At 41.4% G+C, this 16007-nt stretch overlaps 2 protein-coding genes across 2 annotated transcripts in view; both read left to right on the forward strand.

Annotated features, from left to right (window-relative positions):
• The first annotated feature begins 4053 nt into the window (after positions 1-4053).
• LOC107835937 (sodium/potassium/calcium exchanger 1-like) lies at positions 4054-12453 on the forward strand. The gene is made up of 3 exons (XM_016670263.1): positions 4054-4811; positions 11383-11625; positions 11740-12453. Exons 1-3 carry the CDS (start codon positions 4659-4661, stop codon positions 12451-12453), a joined length of 1110 nt encoding a protein of 369 aa, XP_016525749.1. The 5' UTR covers positions 4054-4658.
• A 3059-nt stretch (positions 12454-15512) lies between these two features.
• LOC103136412 (F-box/WD repeat-containing protein 7) overlaps positions 15513-16007 on the forward strand; it is a 64933-nt gene continuing 64438 nt past the window's right edge. The window contains exon 1 of the mRNA XM_016670292.1: positions 15513-15922. Within this exon, the coding sequence (XP_016525778.1) occupies positions 15695-15922 (228 nt within the window). The 5' untranslated portion in view covers positions 15513-15694. The remainder of the gene's footprint in view (positions 15923-16007) is intronic.

Raw genomic sequence — 16007 nt, forward strand, 5'->3', positions numbered from 1 at the left:
GTCTGTGTGTTTGGGGAATGTGTCTTCTTCTCTTAGAGCAGCGTTCTTATGATGGTCTATTAATGTTCCAGTAATTTAATTTTTATTTTAGCCTTATGCCACATTGCAAGAATGCTTGCAATGTGGCAGTCTTTTAGCTGCCTGTCAGTGGATGGTTTTGGCCACTAGAGTGCAGCACACTCATCATGTTTACTATCATTTCAGGCACTATGATGAGATCTGTCTCATTTGACCTTAACTAAATACATAGTTAAAGAGGTCATATTCAGCTTAAAGGGACAGTAACGTCCACTTTTAAGTGTCCAGGGTGGATTTTTTTTAAATATGGAAATTAATTAAAATCCATTTGATGTGTTTTAAGCACCGAGTACATTAACTATAAACTATTTAATAAAACCAGTTTAACTCCTCACTAACTTCTTGAAGTTTGTTAAACTGAAAATGCAAAATTTTGAGTTGATATTTAAGTAGCACATTTGAAAACAACAAATAGTTGACCAAAGTGCTGTACATCAAATAAAACTACTTAATGAAGTTAAAATTTTGAACAGACAAAAATAAAATAATAATGTTCTAGTGTCTTCACCAGATTAGCACCCCCCTATTGCTCAAAGTCCTTTACCTACCTGAATCATCACAGATCACAGTGAAACAAAGTTTTCATTACAGTATGGGCCTTATTTAAACACCATTCTGGTGTTTACCTTTATTAATGCGTTAATGTCCTGACCCAATGCGTCTACTGTTTGGTGTGCTGGTGCAGCTGGGCTGCTGAAAGCTGCCGGTGTTGCGCCCTCTAGCTGCAGCTGGTGAGATTTGCTCCTGGTCTTCCTGTGAGACCCAGTGCTGTGGTGCATTGACTCTCCTGTTTATGGATCAATACTGAAGCAGGGAGCTGACACAGTGAAAAGCAATATTCATAAATAATTAATGAGGCACCCTTTCACCCAGCTTTGTCTTCAAGTCCCGAGCAGGAAAAGAACAAAACTCTGAAGATTCAGCCTCGGATGTGTTGCAATGACGGATTGAAAATTTGCTCCTTTTGTAGACTATTTCTGAAGATCAGAGCATTCTGTTTTAAAGGTGTGTTGTAGTGAGATGATGATGGGCGGCCTGTATGGTGTCTTCTATCAAGTTTTATGATAGCATGGAGATTGTAGTTGCGCTTTGAGAGGTTGGCTTTGAGGGTGCGCGGGCCGCGCAAATGGTGAGGCATTTACAGCTGACGTACAGATTAGTGCAGTATTCTTCTAAAAGATAGGGGGCAGTATACTTTAGAGGTGGAAAATGGTTAAAAACAGCTAAGAATGCGTGATGCCGCATATCAAAATTGGCTGCGTGGTAAAACAAACATAAATGACGAAGAACTGTTGCTTTTATGACTTTTAGGCAATCAAAAACAACGAAAAAATATGGCGTGTTCGTCCGTCTTTTTCTGCACTGAGTTTAAAAATCTCGACCAGGCACCGCAACAGCGAGCGAGGCAAACACAAGTGAGGAGGGGTGCGACCGGCACCGACCTCATGCGCCTCATCTTGCCTGTTCAACGTGTCTGCTATAAACCGAAATTCAGATTAAATCATATTATGATGCTGCACTCCACCTTTTATATTTGTAGTTTCTACTTCCAGACACACACAACATTAATTTATAGTGAAATAATAAACTAGAACTTATCTATTATCCACCTGGCAGAAGAATGCTGCTGCTTTAAGACAGCATTTCATCCAGAGAATGTAAATAGATTTTAGGATCTTCTGCATCATCATGACGTTCAGACGTTGATTTGTTGGAACTAGTTCAAGTCAACTTTTTAAGGAGCAGTAATTCATTTCTAACATTGATTTTGTTCAAATATAAATCGATGTGTGTTTTCATGAGGCCTCGTTGGCCTTTCCCTCTGAAGTGCTTCCATACTACATGGTGGCTTTTACTAGTCAGCTCTTAACTAGGTTTGTTAGTTTAGACAGCCTGCTGTTAAGAGTAAGCAGAGTTTATAAATTCAGATTAGAACAGGGTGTTGATCTGAAGCTGCGGCATGCTGCCCTTTTAACAGAACAGGTGTCAGCATCTGTCTGAACTGAAGCAGATTAAAGATAAGAGTTGTTCATTTTGAGATGGGGATGTTTTTTATAGTGTTTAGTTGAAGGTTGGACAACTTTAAGGACTGTTGTGATAAAATTACTTAGAATAAATGTTGATTATTCCTGCAGCTTCAATTGAAGAAGCAGTAAAATATAATTTCTCCAGACAGGAGTTGAGTGGAAAGAAATCCTTAAACAAGGTGAACACCACCCTGCTGCCTGAGTTAACTTTGAAACAGTACAAACACATGTAACGGACAGCTGTACGTTATGAAATCACTGTATATAAAGGCTGAATACATAAATATGTCACCGTTTGTGTTCCTTCTTTTACTCATATTATTGAACTCCATTGTTGTGTGTGTCATCTTATCTTTGAAGTTGACCCTTGATATGATATGCAAGGTCAAGTTTTATTTTATCTTCTTCCCACAGCCCAGTCTGTCTCTGCGCCTTCTCTCATGATGGCAGGTTAGTCCAGGGTCTATCTGCAGCGTTTACAGCTTCCCTGTTCCTTCAGTCTGATGATGCAGTGCTCCCTCCCCCAACCCTCACATCCACCCCCTTAACAGTGAAGTGCTGAGGTTATTTCTGGACATCTAGTTCCATCTGTCATTAGTTAGCATCATGCATCCTCTATTCGCAGCAGGACACTAAACACAATTCAAAACATGAGTTATTGCCATAAGAGTATGGAGAGATTGATTTTTCATTTAAAGCATGAAATAGTCTAGATAAATATGGAGAACAATGAGTATGAAAATATGTTCCATATCCCTTTCTTAGTATTGCATCCATCCATCTGTTTGACTTTAAAGAAATATATGATAAAAGTTTACGAGGGATGCATCGATCCACTTTTTTTTTCTGTTTTTTTTTCCTTCTGACCAATACCGATCTGATGCAAATAAACAGTGCCAAACTGATTTAAAACTTTTCTTTTTTTAAAGTACAGACATAAATGGACTGAATTACAAATTTATTTAATAACTTCGCATCAGTACAGCACAGTTATATACACCTGTAGCTTCACAAGCTTCGTCAGAAAAACAACTTTAATTTGTTCAGTCAGTTCAGTTTGGATTAGAACAGCCAAACTGACAAAAACAATAGGACTTCCTTGGTCAAACTTCAACAAATCATCTTTCAGATGGTTCAGAAATTGTGATGAGAAATTCTAAATATGATGTAAAATAAATAATAAAGCATGATGTCGCTCAGAGCACAAAGCATAGAGTTAGATTGAGTAGATCTGCCCCTGTGGATCAGGCAAATAGTCACTGATACCCAAACTAGAATCATATTGGTGCATCTCTAAAAATCATGAGAAACTTTTGTGTCTTGATTCTCAAAATTAACCAACATTTTTACCATTTTCTCATTTTTGAGCAGAAAATAAATAAATTTTTGTAAAAAGTCAGAAGGAAACTTAATAACTTCCCAGCTATTTGTGCCACATTCATGTACTATTAATAGCCAGCTGTAGCTAGTCCTTTAACTGGAGATTTTTCTTCCATTATTCCCCCTCCGTCCCTCCTTGTCCCAAACAGTTAATTTGACCCCTGAGAGTAATGTGGGGATTAAAAATACACATTTATAAAACTCATGTTTAACTGGCAACTACTGAAAATGCATTTTGATATCTGATATACTGCCAGGATCAAAGCATGCGCGCCGTTAGCCGCTTAATGACTCAGATGGATCTTAATTGCCACATTTCAGAGGATTTATTTTCTCGTCGCCTCTTGGTCTTTTCCATCAGTGGTGGACGTCTCTGCGTTATTAGGAATTTTTCAGCATCTCTCCCGTTAAGTGTTCTACACTGCATTCACACAGCGCTGACAGATTATTGCTATATGCTCCCCCTCCCCACTCCCCACTGTGGTATCCTCCCATGCTTATCGGTCCCTGTAGTGCTCAGAGTGGCTCAGATCTCCTGCTGTATTCCGTCCTTCCTCAATTAACGGAGCGTCCGGCTCAGATTTCACATGGAGAAAAGCACTTTTTTTTATCAGCGAGTTGGAGGAGTTGAGTCTGAGTGGTTTACTGCTGCAGCTGGGGGGGGGGCTGTGTGTGTGTGAGAGAGAGAGCGAGTGTGTGTGTGTGTGTCGGGGAGTTGGCATCCCTCCCTGCACAGCAGTCGCAGGCAGCAGAGGGAGCGGATCGGGAGACTGCAGGGACCGGCAGCAGACTGCAACCTGGAGAGTTAGTCTGACTACAGAGGAGGGGGCGGGTTGTGGATGGAGGAGAGTTTGTAACCGAGGAGGTGGGGAACAGCAGGAGACATGTGCTGCTCAAGGACCATAGCCGAGCAGAAGTAGAGTCGAGAAGAAGCAGGACCACCAGGGACTCTAGTTCTCCACCTGTCCTTTTTTACTTTGGATGGACCGTGAGCGCTACCGTTCGTGCTATGAGCGTCTCTGAGTCGCCACCTGTGGATCAGAACCAGCCGGGTCCCACTCCAGCTCCGAGGAGGTCGCCTGGCGGCAGGAAGCGGGGATCGGCTGTGTACCGCAGCCCATCTCGCCCCCCCCAGCCGCCGCGGCCCCCAACGCCGGCGCGGCCTGGCCCCCCATGAGTGGGTCCATGTGCGGTTGCGGCTGCAGCATCATCTCCTCCCTGATGAAGAGACTGGGCCGCTCGGCGTGCTGCTCGGACCTCCTCTCCTGCAGCCAGACCTCAGAGCAGCTGCAGCGCCTGGCCACCGGCCGCCCACCTCCACCCAAGGTAACCACCTTCAAGCAGCCGGGGCTACGGCTCGGAGCAGGAAGTGGGAGTTTAAAAGGCCAGCGTCCTTTTTTTCCCTTTCCTGTTTTCAGCCTGGAGAGCTGAGCTGTAATTGATTCTTTAATGGAAGCAGGTGATTTAACGGCTGTCTGGCTGCCTTGACAACAGTGGACCTCCTTTCAGTTTGCCCATTTATTTAAATGGATGCCTTCAGTCTGCTTGTGGTTGACCATGATTGCTGCTGCCTCCCTCCTCCCACTCCAGCTGAAGAAAAGCTTTTTCTAATAACAACATGCTGGATGTTTCTTAGTTGGTCCTGATCCTGGCGGTGCGTTTGAGGGTTTCCCGTCTTCTCTGCGGTGGGTTGTTCACGGCCAGCAGCCACAGAGATATTAGTCGTTTTCTGTCTTCCTGGCAGCTTGTCTGTGTTGCACCAGAAGGCCAGTTCTGGTTTCCAGGAAAATCCACAAAGGATGCTGATGAGTTGTTGCATGGCAACAACTTAAAGAAAACAGATGAGTGACAGTTCTAGAGATGAGCTGTTTATAGACAGTGTCACTCAGAGGTGGGTAGAGAACCCAAAAATTATACTCAAGTAAGAGTAGCACCACTCTAACATATTTTTACGCAAATAAAAGTAAAAAGCATCCGTCCAAGAAATTACTCAACTAAGCTTAAAAATGTACTGGTTAAAAAAGAAAAAAGATACTCAAGTACTGAGTAACTGATCAAATTGTCAATCATTTAATATTTAAAACTTACATAATCATATGGACCAAAATGGAAAGTGAAGTGGACATTTTGGTATTTCAAAGAACAAAAGGACAATTATTCACATAAATAACACAAAATAAGAAAATCAGGCAAAATACCTTTTTACCAAATCAGTTTATTTCAGTATAAAACTTATGAAACTTTAACAAAACTGCAGGTGTTGATTATTTTTATTTGTTAAACCATGTTTGTTTTTCCTTCAGTGGATAGAGAATCCAGAATTTATACTCAAGTAAGAGTAAAAAGTACAGCGTAGTAAAAATACTCCTAAAAGTAAATTTTTTTCCAAAAAAGTTACTCAAGTAAATGTAACTGCATAAGTGTAGCTAGTTACTGCCCAGCTCTGGACAATAGTGTCACTCAGAAGTGGGGAGTAAGTAGGAACTACTGGATCTACTTCAATATATTTTGTACTCAGATAAACGTGAAGAAGTATCTGTCCCAGAAATTACTCAAATGACAAAAACGTGAAGTTATGTTTAATATCTGGTATTTTAAAGACTAAAGTGAAAGAAAAATAGAAATAAGTAACATGATTACAAAATAACAGATGCAGGCATCACTTCACATCATTGAAACACTGAAACTAATACAGTCTGTAATGCAAACACAGTGAATGTGCTGAAGCAGCAGGCTCAGCAGGGAGAAAATAACATTAAAAAAATAAAACTTGAACACAAACAAGAAGTCTTACTTCTGCATCTCATGCATTTTGTTTTTCTTCATTCAGTGAAGTTACTCACAGTACATAAAGTATCCAGAATTTTACTCAAGTAAGAATAGCGATGCCTTATAATACAATTAATCAGTAAAAGTAAAAAAAATTAGTAGTATAACTACTCCAAAATGTAAAATTTTCTCAGAAGGTTTCTTGAGGAAATGTAACTGAGTAAATAAAGCTAGTTATTACCAACCTGTAGTGTCACTTTTAGGTTGCTTAGAAACTTTATGCTATGTTATTGAGTAAATTAAAAATAAAAGTTCCTCAGTTGAGCCACTAATGACCATTTATTTATGCATTCAATTTTGATTAATCTAAATAAGCAATTTTCTTCCAACAATTTTAATTTGTTTTATGAAATTAACTCACAAGTAATGCATAGAGCAAAATGCATTTCACGTTGAACAATAAATGGTGTGTTGAATATCAATCCCTGTTGTTTCTCAATGCAGTAGCCTGCATTAGCGTGAAGACAGTCCATCCTTCCTTATAATTCAGTTTGTCCGCTCATCCTTAAAAAGTCTTAAATTAATGTATCTAAAATTAAAACCTAAAAATGTCTCAAATTAATGTTAAAAGATGTAAGTTGGCCTAAGATCACTGGATCACTGGTATGAAACTTTGTCGTGGCAGAACTATTCAATCTTGTGTGTCGTTTTTTTCTTTTCTGTCAGGCAACAGTTTGAGTCACACAGGCATCTTTATTGCTTTCTGTGTGGTATGTGTACAACTAGCTGCTAACATACCTTGGCTAGCTTGCTCTCTTTTTGTGTTTATTGTGGGTAAGTGCAAACGTATGAGCAGCTGGCTGGACGACGTTGGTTGCTGAGATACGAGCCAGCAGGATCACCCAAACCATCACGGCTGATTCTAGTGTTTCTGGTCTTCAATTTCAGTCAGGCTGGCATTAAAAATCTTACATTTGACTTGCTGAAACCTGCAGATACCCTGGAGTTGTTGACATTTGTCCATGTTTCCTCAAGTATTTTTTGGTAATTTATCTGTTGCTATTAGTTCCAAGTTTGTGAAGCCGCCCTCACCTTCAGCTCACTCCAGATTCTTCATCAGGTTCAGGTTGGGACCTTGAAAGCCTCTTCAGAATGTTAATATCACCTATAGTGCAGAGACGTGCTTTCAGTCTGAACATGGCAAGGTTATGAGTGAGTCAGCTGTTCAATCACAAGTAGCACTCCACCAAATCAGGAAACTACTTAGTTGCAATATTATTGTTAAAAATTGCCATGGCGATATTCCTTCTGATGGAGCCAGGCTTTCCTTGCTTCACCTTACATGACGCCTCCACCTCCCTCCATCAGCTGTACTCAACATGGAGATCAGATGTGGGCCAGTCAGTCCATCTAGCCGGCCTGATGTATAATCAAGATGCACAGAGACAGAATGCCTCGCACGTGAAATGTAACATCTCACTAAATATTATGTTCAAGAAGTAATTTATGATTGGTGAATTTCTCTGCCAGATTCTTTGTTCAATCATTATTAAATGGGATTAATATTAGAGGCGAAAACTGCCTGGATCAAGACAGTAACGGTTCCTCCAGCAATTATGAGCACTGTGGCTAAAATATGAAATATTTCATATACGTCCGATTTTATTTAATGTAAACACAGTAATTGTGAAATAATTATTATTTTTTCTTTTTGGAAATTGACATTATCAGAATATCGACAGTTTTGTGCACATTAGTAATGGAAACACAACTACTGACTGCTTTTGCCATCAGCTGGTGTGTGTGTGTGTGTGTGTGTGTGTGTGTGTGTGTGTGTGTGCGTGCGTGTGTGCGCGTGTGTGTGTGTGTGTGCGTGTGTGTTTTGCGTCCTGTCTGTTTCAGTGAATGTTGATAAAACCTAGCAGACTCTGTTCTCTTCACCTACCGTGACGTGCTGCTGTATTTCAAACCTCCAGGGCTTTTAGAACTCTGAAAAAACGCCTTTTGACTCGGCTCGTCTGAGACTGAAGCAGACTCTTTGTGCTGCAGTTTTCTTTTGAAACTGTAGTTGACGTGAAGCCAAGCAAACAAATTCACACAAGCACAGTTGCAGACAGGTTGTGACTTTTGTTTAAGAGGTTTGGAAACATAATGTTGACTGATTATGGCAAAAAATAATTTTTATATGAAGTCTCACCTTACTCTAAAATGTTAATTTTAAACCAGAGCTTTTAGAATTAATTCCTCTGATTAATGAAAAAGGACAGTTAATGACAGATGTTAAAGAAAGATTATAGAACGAGTCATAATTTTTTCTAAAATATTCATTAGCATTCTTTATTATGATGGTGTGTAAATCAGTGTGTTGTGCATTTGATGTGGGAGTGGCTAATTCCTGGGAAGATTGGAAGTTTCTGATTAGTTTCTTGAGTGACATGGACTTCCAAGTATATCACGATATTTGGTTATATAGCATTGTAATGATAAATGTGCCAGTAAGAACTATTTATTACTTCTTTTTTTGGTAGCTGTTTGGCTATGACTTCATGACACAGCAACCATAATCCCACATAATACAAATACTGCTCTGGAAAAACATTCCTGTTTGTGATGTTCTTATACAGGACAGCAGTCACGAGGGCTGGACGATGTGGCTGAAAAACGTATCGCGATACAATCATTCATATCAGTCAATGTTGATAATTATTTAGTTTTTTTTTTGTTTGTTTTAAATATCTGAAATCTTGCCAAATTGGTACCGTGACATTTCCTGTTTCATCCGGTTTTCTATCCACATCTTTGTTTTTTACTTATAAGCAGTTATGAGGCACAGTGGCAAAACCTGAAACTGCTGCTGTGCAAGTTAATCAACAGGCTGTTGCTAGGTAACCAAGGAGTGACTGAGTTGGTTCATGACACCAACCTTTCATAGCTCAACTATGAAAGGTTGAGTGACTAAAGTTTTTCTTTTTTCTCCCTACATTCCCAGAATGCTGTGCAGTTCTGCATTGGAGTTCAGTCAAATTATTGAACATTCTATCAGATGGATATTGATAAAATATTTTCAGATGTATTGGTATTTGTTGATACTCTAATTGAACTAACAGTGGAGAAAGATAAATATAATCCTGAGAATACAGACAATTTAGAAATTATCATGACAACGATATAGCAAAATTCTTATGGTAAGAAATTAATCACGATAAATGATAAATGACATGATAAATATCCATTCCTTCAATGAGAAAGCCTCTGTCTGACTGTACCAGAACGTTGATCTCTGTTGGGAACAAAGCAGCTCTTCACTCTTCATTCTGCTTTCGGTTTGCCAGCAGATGTTTTCTCTCCTCATAGAAACACAGTGGTTATTTAATCTGTCTGTCTGCGACACTAAAACAATCTAAAGTACTTTAAGATTCAATAAAAGAACAATTTGTGTCGTTTTTCTAGCTGCTGTGTTATTTGAAGGCCAACTCTGGAATGTGCTTTATTTAGTGATCGATGTCAGACTTTAGTTGTTTGCCTGTTTCATAGCATGTTCATCTGCAGCAGAAACTAGTTCCAGCTGTGCGAAGGCCTGGCTACAGAATCCTGGTCGTTCCAGTAAAAGGGAGAGAAATTTCAGCTATTCATAGTCTTCCTTTTCTAGGCGGTCCCAAGAGACGGGGCCGTGCAATCCGAGCTAGGTTTAATGCTTCCCACCACGCAGCAGCAGCAGCACCGGGTCTATCGGCCAGACAGGCAGAGAGGAGAGGCCTTTCAAAGCTACCTGCGAGTCTCTCCTCAAAGTCGAAGCTCTTAGTGTGAACTGGAGATGATAAAGGTTGCCAGCATCCTTCCAATATTCATCCATTTTCTGGTGAAGTGGGATGTGGGTAAACATTAAGTCTTAATTTTTCACAGTCTGGATTAGATAGAGGTTTTTCACTATTGGTTTCCATGCTTATTTAGAATCTCATAGACACTTTAACAACAATTACAATGGAACTAAACTTGATTCCTGTCACAGATGAGCAATCTGTTGAAGCTAAGGATGCAAGTTATGATTGAGTTAAACTAAAGTTGGTTGATCTTATTGATAAATTAACAATTTATTGATGAGTGGCAATTTTCTTAAAAAAACTTGAGTTTTCTCTGAGGGCCGACTGTTTTGCCTTAACATACATTTTCTACATTTTACATATGATGAATTTAAAAGAAAACATTACTTTGTGTCTGCTGTATCAAATACTGAGTGAATGAACCAGAAATTTTGCTTTTCACAATAAAAAATGGTCATAGTTATAAAGTAGCAAAACAGGAACTTCTTAGGTTGCTGAATAGAAAAATAAAAGATGAAAAGAATGAAATATTCTAAGCACTATATCTCTCTGTTCCCCATAAACACAAAGATATTCTGTTAGACGGAATGTTAAAACTTAACTCTAAAGTTAACTCACGACAACCTTGATTATTGATATGTTGTTTTCCAATGATACATTTTTTCCCCTCCACTTTTCTGTCATATTATCTTTGCGTTTGTAGTGGATCATGAATTTTTGGTTGAGAAGTTAATGCTGTGCCTTCTTGCAGCTCGGTTGACTGAGCGCTATTAACTGAAGTTGGTAACTTAAAGAGCTTGAGTGTTTGTATTTCAAAACAGAACGGCAAAAAGCGCAGTTATCTTCCCACAACGGACTCTGGTTGGACCGCTTCTTTTTACCCTTTTTCATCCTTTACGTTTTTCGTCTTGGTATGGCCGCCAACTTTAATTTCTGTATCAGCTGGCGCCTCTGAAGGAGAAGTAGCGCCCTTTGCTGGATGGGGGCCAAACTACAACACTATTAGACAGTCGAAGGCTAAGCAGATGTTATTATTCAATCCAATTTTAATCTGTTAAACCATTAATTGACAGTTAATTGTAAATGTAATAATTGTTTGCATCCCCAATTGAAGCCCGGCTTCCACAGACTCATGTTTTAAAGAAATTCAAGTTTCAAATGCAGGATTTCAGTATCTGTAATATTGCAGCAGTCGGGGAGAAGAATTTGGAATGACCTTTGAACCCCACTCATTCTCTCTCTGAACTGTTTCTATGGAATCTATCCAATGTGAACCCACTCTCTGCGTTTCTGTGTGTTTCCTGCAGAATGCCAAGCCCTTCCCCTCCTCAGACAGCCTAGCGAAGGTCCAGGAGGTAGCAAGCTGGCTTTTGGAAATGAACCAGGATCTGCTGTCGGGGGGCAGCAGCAGCAGGCGCAGTCGGGGCCTCGGGGGTCAGGCCGTGAGAGGTAACGCCTCCTCCACCACCCGGGCACCACAGCAGGCGGCCGAGGACGATGAGGACGAGCACGTTAACCGAGTGGTGGAGGAAGAGGAGCTGCGGCAGAGGGTAAGGTCTCAGGAGACGCAACCTCATAAATAGGGACGAACACTTTCTCATGAGAATGTTGTCTGTTTTTTTTCCCCTCTTCTTTTTCCCCTCTTCTTCTCTGATCCCGATCAGCCGGAGGCGTCGCAGGCCGACGGCGAGCGGGAGCAGCCGTGGGCACCCGGCGAGTCCGGAGCCAGCAACGGCCCTCATGGTGAGGGGGAGGAGGGCCGAGGAGGGCCGCTGAGCGAAGTCACCGGGGACGGCAAGGGAAGCCAGTGGCAGTGGGGGACGGACCAGCAGAGGCAGCTCCAAGGACAGCGCCCCCTGGAGGAGGATGAGGACGAGGAGGAGGAGGAGGAGAACAACAACAGCAGCATTCACCAAGAGGAGGAGGACACAGAGGGGAGGACAGAGGGAGGGGAGGAGCATGGGAGGGAGGAGGGAGAGGAAGAGGAGGAGGAGGAAGAGGAGGACGATGAGGAGATGGACCAAGACAGCGATGAGTTTGAACATTCAGCGGAGAGTGGGAGAGAGGAGGAGGAAGAGGAGGGGGGAGAGGGAGAGGAAGGGCTGCGCTCCCCCTCCCTCAGGAACAGCGTGTCCGCCCCTAGTAGGAATCAGGAGACGGGATGTCCACACCAAAGTTCTTCCAGCAAGAAGGTAAGCTGCTGCTGCTGCAGGTTCTGTCCCGCTGCTCTGCAGGCCAGAGCACGCCCCCCTGTGGAGTCAGCTGGGACGTCCCAGAGTTTATCTTGGCGCCATACCTTGCTCACCTGCATAAACGCTCAGGTCAGTGCCACATGCTGCTGTCTGTCCAGCTGTCAACTTGGTCAGAGTCTGAAATAGTGGCAGTAGCCCAGGGCCAAATTTTTTTTTTTTAGGGGGGGATGGACACAATTTTAATAAATAAATCATTAACGATGTATGTCGCGATAGACATGTGATCGATATCAATAGATAATACATCTTATAGAATATTCAATATACAGAATAATCACTGAACTCTGAACCAGAACCACACAGCTTTCTGGGGGATGTAGGGAGAGGAAAGGCTATAGCCGATCAACCTCTCATGGTGAGCTAAGCAAGGTTGGTAGCATCAACAAAGTTTCAGGTTTCACCACCGTGATTCATAGCTGCTTAAAAATAAAAAACATCAGCACTGAGTGAAGACTGGATAAAACAGGAAAGGGGAAGCCACTAGTTTGGCAGGATTTCAAATACTTGAAACCAGAAACGAGAGAAAAATTGACATTGATTGATATTAAACGCTTATAGTCTATTAAATGTTTAGCCATATTGTCCAGCCCTTATTGTTCTTTATATAGTAGCTATAGGCCCTTATCTGGTGAGATGTAATAATATTTGGGAATTTTTATGAATAAAAACACTCAGTATTTGAAAATGATAAAGATAAAGTCATTTTATGGGGGGAATCGCATGTTAATGACCAAGAAATTAATTAAACCAACCGACATCAGTTCAAACCTAATTATTTATAGAACTACTTATTAATATCCTGTAATTTGCATTAGCAAAATGATTTTTCTCTAGTGGACAGAGTCCAGCGACTCATGTCCTTTTAGACCTGGCCCACCATGGATCTCAAGCTCCATCTAGTGGGCTAATGCTGCCTTCACGCTGCAAGCAGTAGGAATCAATCTGAATGAGAAAAAGAGCTAAAATATCCATTTTGATTGGACGCGTGAGGTATTTGTTAAAGGTGTTTAATGTCCCTGCTGGGGCAGAGCTTAAGGCGGACTGGAGGAGTTTCCAGAACCAGAAGCTCTTATCAGGATCTTCCAGGTTGGAACAGACTTTTCTCTGCCAGGATGCCCACAAATCCTTAAAAAGTCTTAAAGTCATTTGAGAAAAAGTAAGTTCGTGGCTTTAATATGTAAATCACAGGTATTAAATTTTGTCTTGACAGGACTGTTTAGGTTTATAAAATATATGTATTTTTTAAATTTATTTACTTTTTAGAGAAAATTTGTATAAAATATATATATATATTTTGGTTCTCACGGCATTTTCTGTCAGGTAATAGTTTAAGTTAGATCTTCAAAGTTCTTTAACTCAAGACAGTTGAGGCAACAGTGCCGGTAGCCTCAACTAGTTACTGCTAGGTAGCTAGTTACTAACTAACATGAGTCCTAGCTACCTAGCTAGCTAACCAGCACCTAGCTAGCTAACCATGCTAGCTGCTAGTAACCTAGCTAACATGGGTCCTAGCTACCTAGCTAAGCTGCTAGCTAGATAGCAGACTAGCTACCTAGATACCCATACTATCTAGGTTACTAGCTAGCATAGGTACGTGGAAATTTATTGCCAGTCGACTGGATGTGGTCTTAAAATTATTATTTTTAATTAAAATGTTAAATTTAGAGAATTGATTTAACAATAAACAACCCCCCTATACTGAATGTGCACCCCCTGCTGCCCACTAGTACGTGGGAGAATGCAGGAATGTATCAAACTGAACCTTTCTGGCCTCATAAGCAACTTGTGGAGTGTTTCTGTCCTCCCAACTTCTCTCAAGTATTTGAGAGAAGTTACACATACCAAAGACAATATGTGTATCTTTGGTTTTCCACATATTATTTATTACTTTTATTTGTTCAGTTGATAGAAATACATCTAAAAAAAAATGAGAGAAATTTGGTTGGTGGGATATCTTTGTTTGCAGTGGGGTGGTGTTATGCTGGTATTTGACACCAGAGGGCGACATTGGTTCGTTAGATTTTTGTGAATTTTATTGTTGAGTTTTATTTTTGTTGCTAGATCCATGTTATTGGTTTTACTGATAAAATAAAAAATATTGCTTCCTATTAAAACACAGTAATAAATGTAGTTTGCATTGTCCATCTAAAACACATGGCATGGTTGTAGTTAATGGTTAGGACTTTATTTTCTTGACTTTGAGTACAACTCAAGTGTTTTCTTACCTTCACTTTCCTGTTGAAACTCTGGAGCTTATTTCACTACACCCGCTTCTCTCAAAGAGACTCTTTAGCTCATCTTTGCCAACCCTGTTGCTGGGGTACAAAAAAAAAATTATAATAAATAAACAAACAATGCCTAGCCTGGTGGGGGCGCAAGTAAAACCTGGTGGCCCGCCAGGCTGGTAATACTCTGAGGGAAACCAGTCATCTCCGTAGTCTCTATCAACTCATTTCAAACTAAAATGTGAAGGAAACAGTTAAACGACCATGCGCGAGAACTCAAGTTGTGCACAAGAGTCTGTCAGCATATTTTAGGTTATCAAGTTACAGCAGGGAATAGTGTGAGAGTAGAAGAGAGTTTCAGTCTCTGGTTACCTGTGCTGCATACTGCCCGTAAAGTACAACACCACCCTACTTCTGCTCCACTTTTCCCCAGTAAACGGCTTCATTTGTTGATATTTTTACCAGTAAAGTTCTTGTGTTCAGACTGAGTGAGGAAGAAGTCGTGCTTTTCTTTGTATTTTAGCGTGACGTTCTTCTGCAGCTTTAAATAACAGACGTTCTTGCTCAGGTGCCCGGGTTGCTCAGAATAACCTTGAACTACTGATAGCTGCTGCTGAAGCCTGACCAGCCTTCCTCAGCACCTTTCCACAGAGATCCTGAGCTTCTAACAAACCCCTAACGTCTTCTCTCCGGCCGACCCGTGAGGTTCAGATGAGGGTTGGTTGTCTGCTGTCTATTTAGGAACTGAACCCCAGTGATATCCAGAGACTCTGGTCTCCAAATCGAAGGGGTCAGAGTGGTGACAGAACGACCCTGGTGAGGAATCGCCCCGATCACACGTGTGCTGTGTCAGACGAGTCCCGGTGCACATTCCAGCACCCAGGGGTCACGAGAGCTGGGTCTGACTGGGCCCATCCTCTTTTCAGACTCTGACATCAGCTGCTGCGCCTCGCTAAGCTGACACTCTGACCTCAAAGACTACTTTAAAGACTGCCAGGCAGACGGCCGGACGAGTTTCTCATCTGGTCGAAGCTCAACAAGCGCCTCTTTGAGATATCTGGATGATACCGAGAGGAGCTGGGAAAGGTTCTTCTGTCTCCTTCTGGGACATGATCCACTAGAAGGTTTGCGTTTTTTCTGCAATGCTGCGGCATTGCCCCATTCCCCGTTTCTCATCGTCGGGTGCTCGGGCAAAGATGCCAAATGCTGCCACTGAGAAGGAGAAGGCTGTACGTGTCCCGCAGGAGAGACAGGCCCTGGACCTGCCAGACCCCAAGGACATTACCTCCAAATCGTTACCGCCCCAGAAAGTACTCAAGATCTTTAGCATCAACATCATCGCGCAAGGTTTACCGTTCTGTCGCAGACGGGTGAGTGGCATCCGTCACCAGAGAGGAATGCACTTTGGTTTCAGTTTAATCACTGATCCTAAAATATCAGAGATCACTGCAGAGG

This window comes from Poecilia formosa, unplaced genomic scaffold (assembly GCF_000485575.1).
Source record: "Poecilia formosa unplaced genomic scaffold, Poecilia_formosa-5.1.2 Scaffold32, whole genome shotgun sequence".
In the NCBI taxonomy this organism is placed as follows: domain Eukaryota; kingdom Metazoa; phylum Chordata; class Actinopteri; order Cyprinodontiformes; family Poeciliidae; genus Poecilia; species Poecilia formosa.

Excerpts from the sequence above, each read along its gene's own strand:
- LOC107835937 (XM_016670263.1), top strand. The coding sequence starts at position 4,659 with ATGAGTGGGTCCATGTGCGGTTGCGGCTGCAGCATCATCTCCTCCCTG. Across the intron at positions 4,812-11,382 it reads GCCGCCCACCTCCACCCAAG|AATGCCAAGCCCTTCCCCTC; the intron begins GTAACCACCTTC and ends TGTTTCCTGCAG. Across the intron at positions 11,626-11,739 it reads AAGAGGAGCTGCGGCAGAGG|CCGGAGGCGTCGCAGGCCGA; the intron begins GTAAGGTCTCAG and ends GATCCCGATCAG.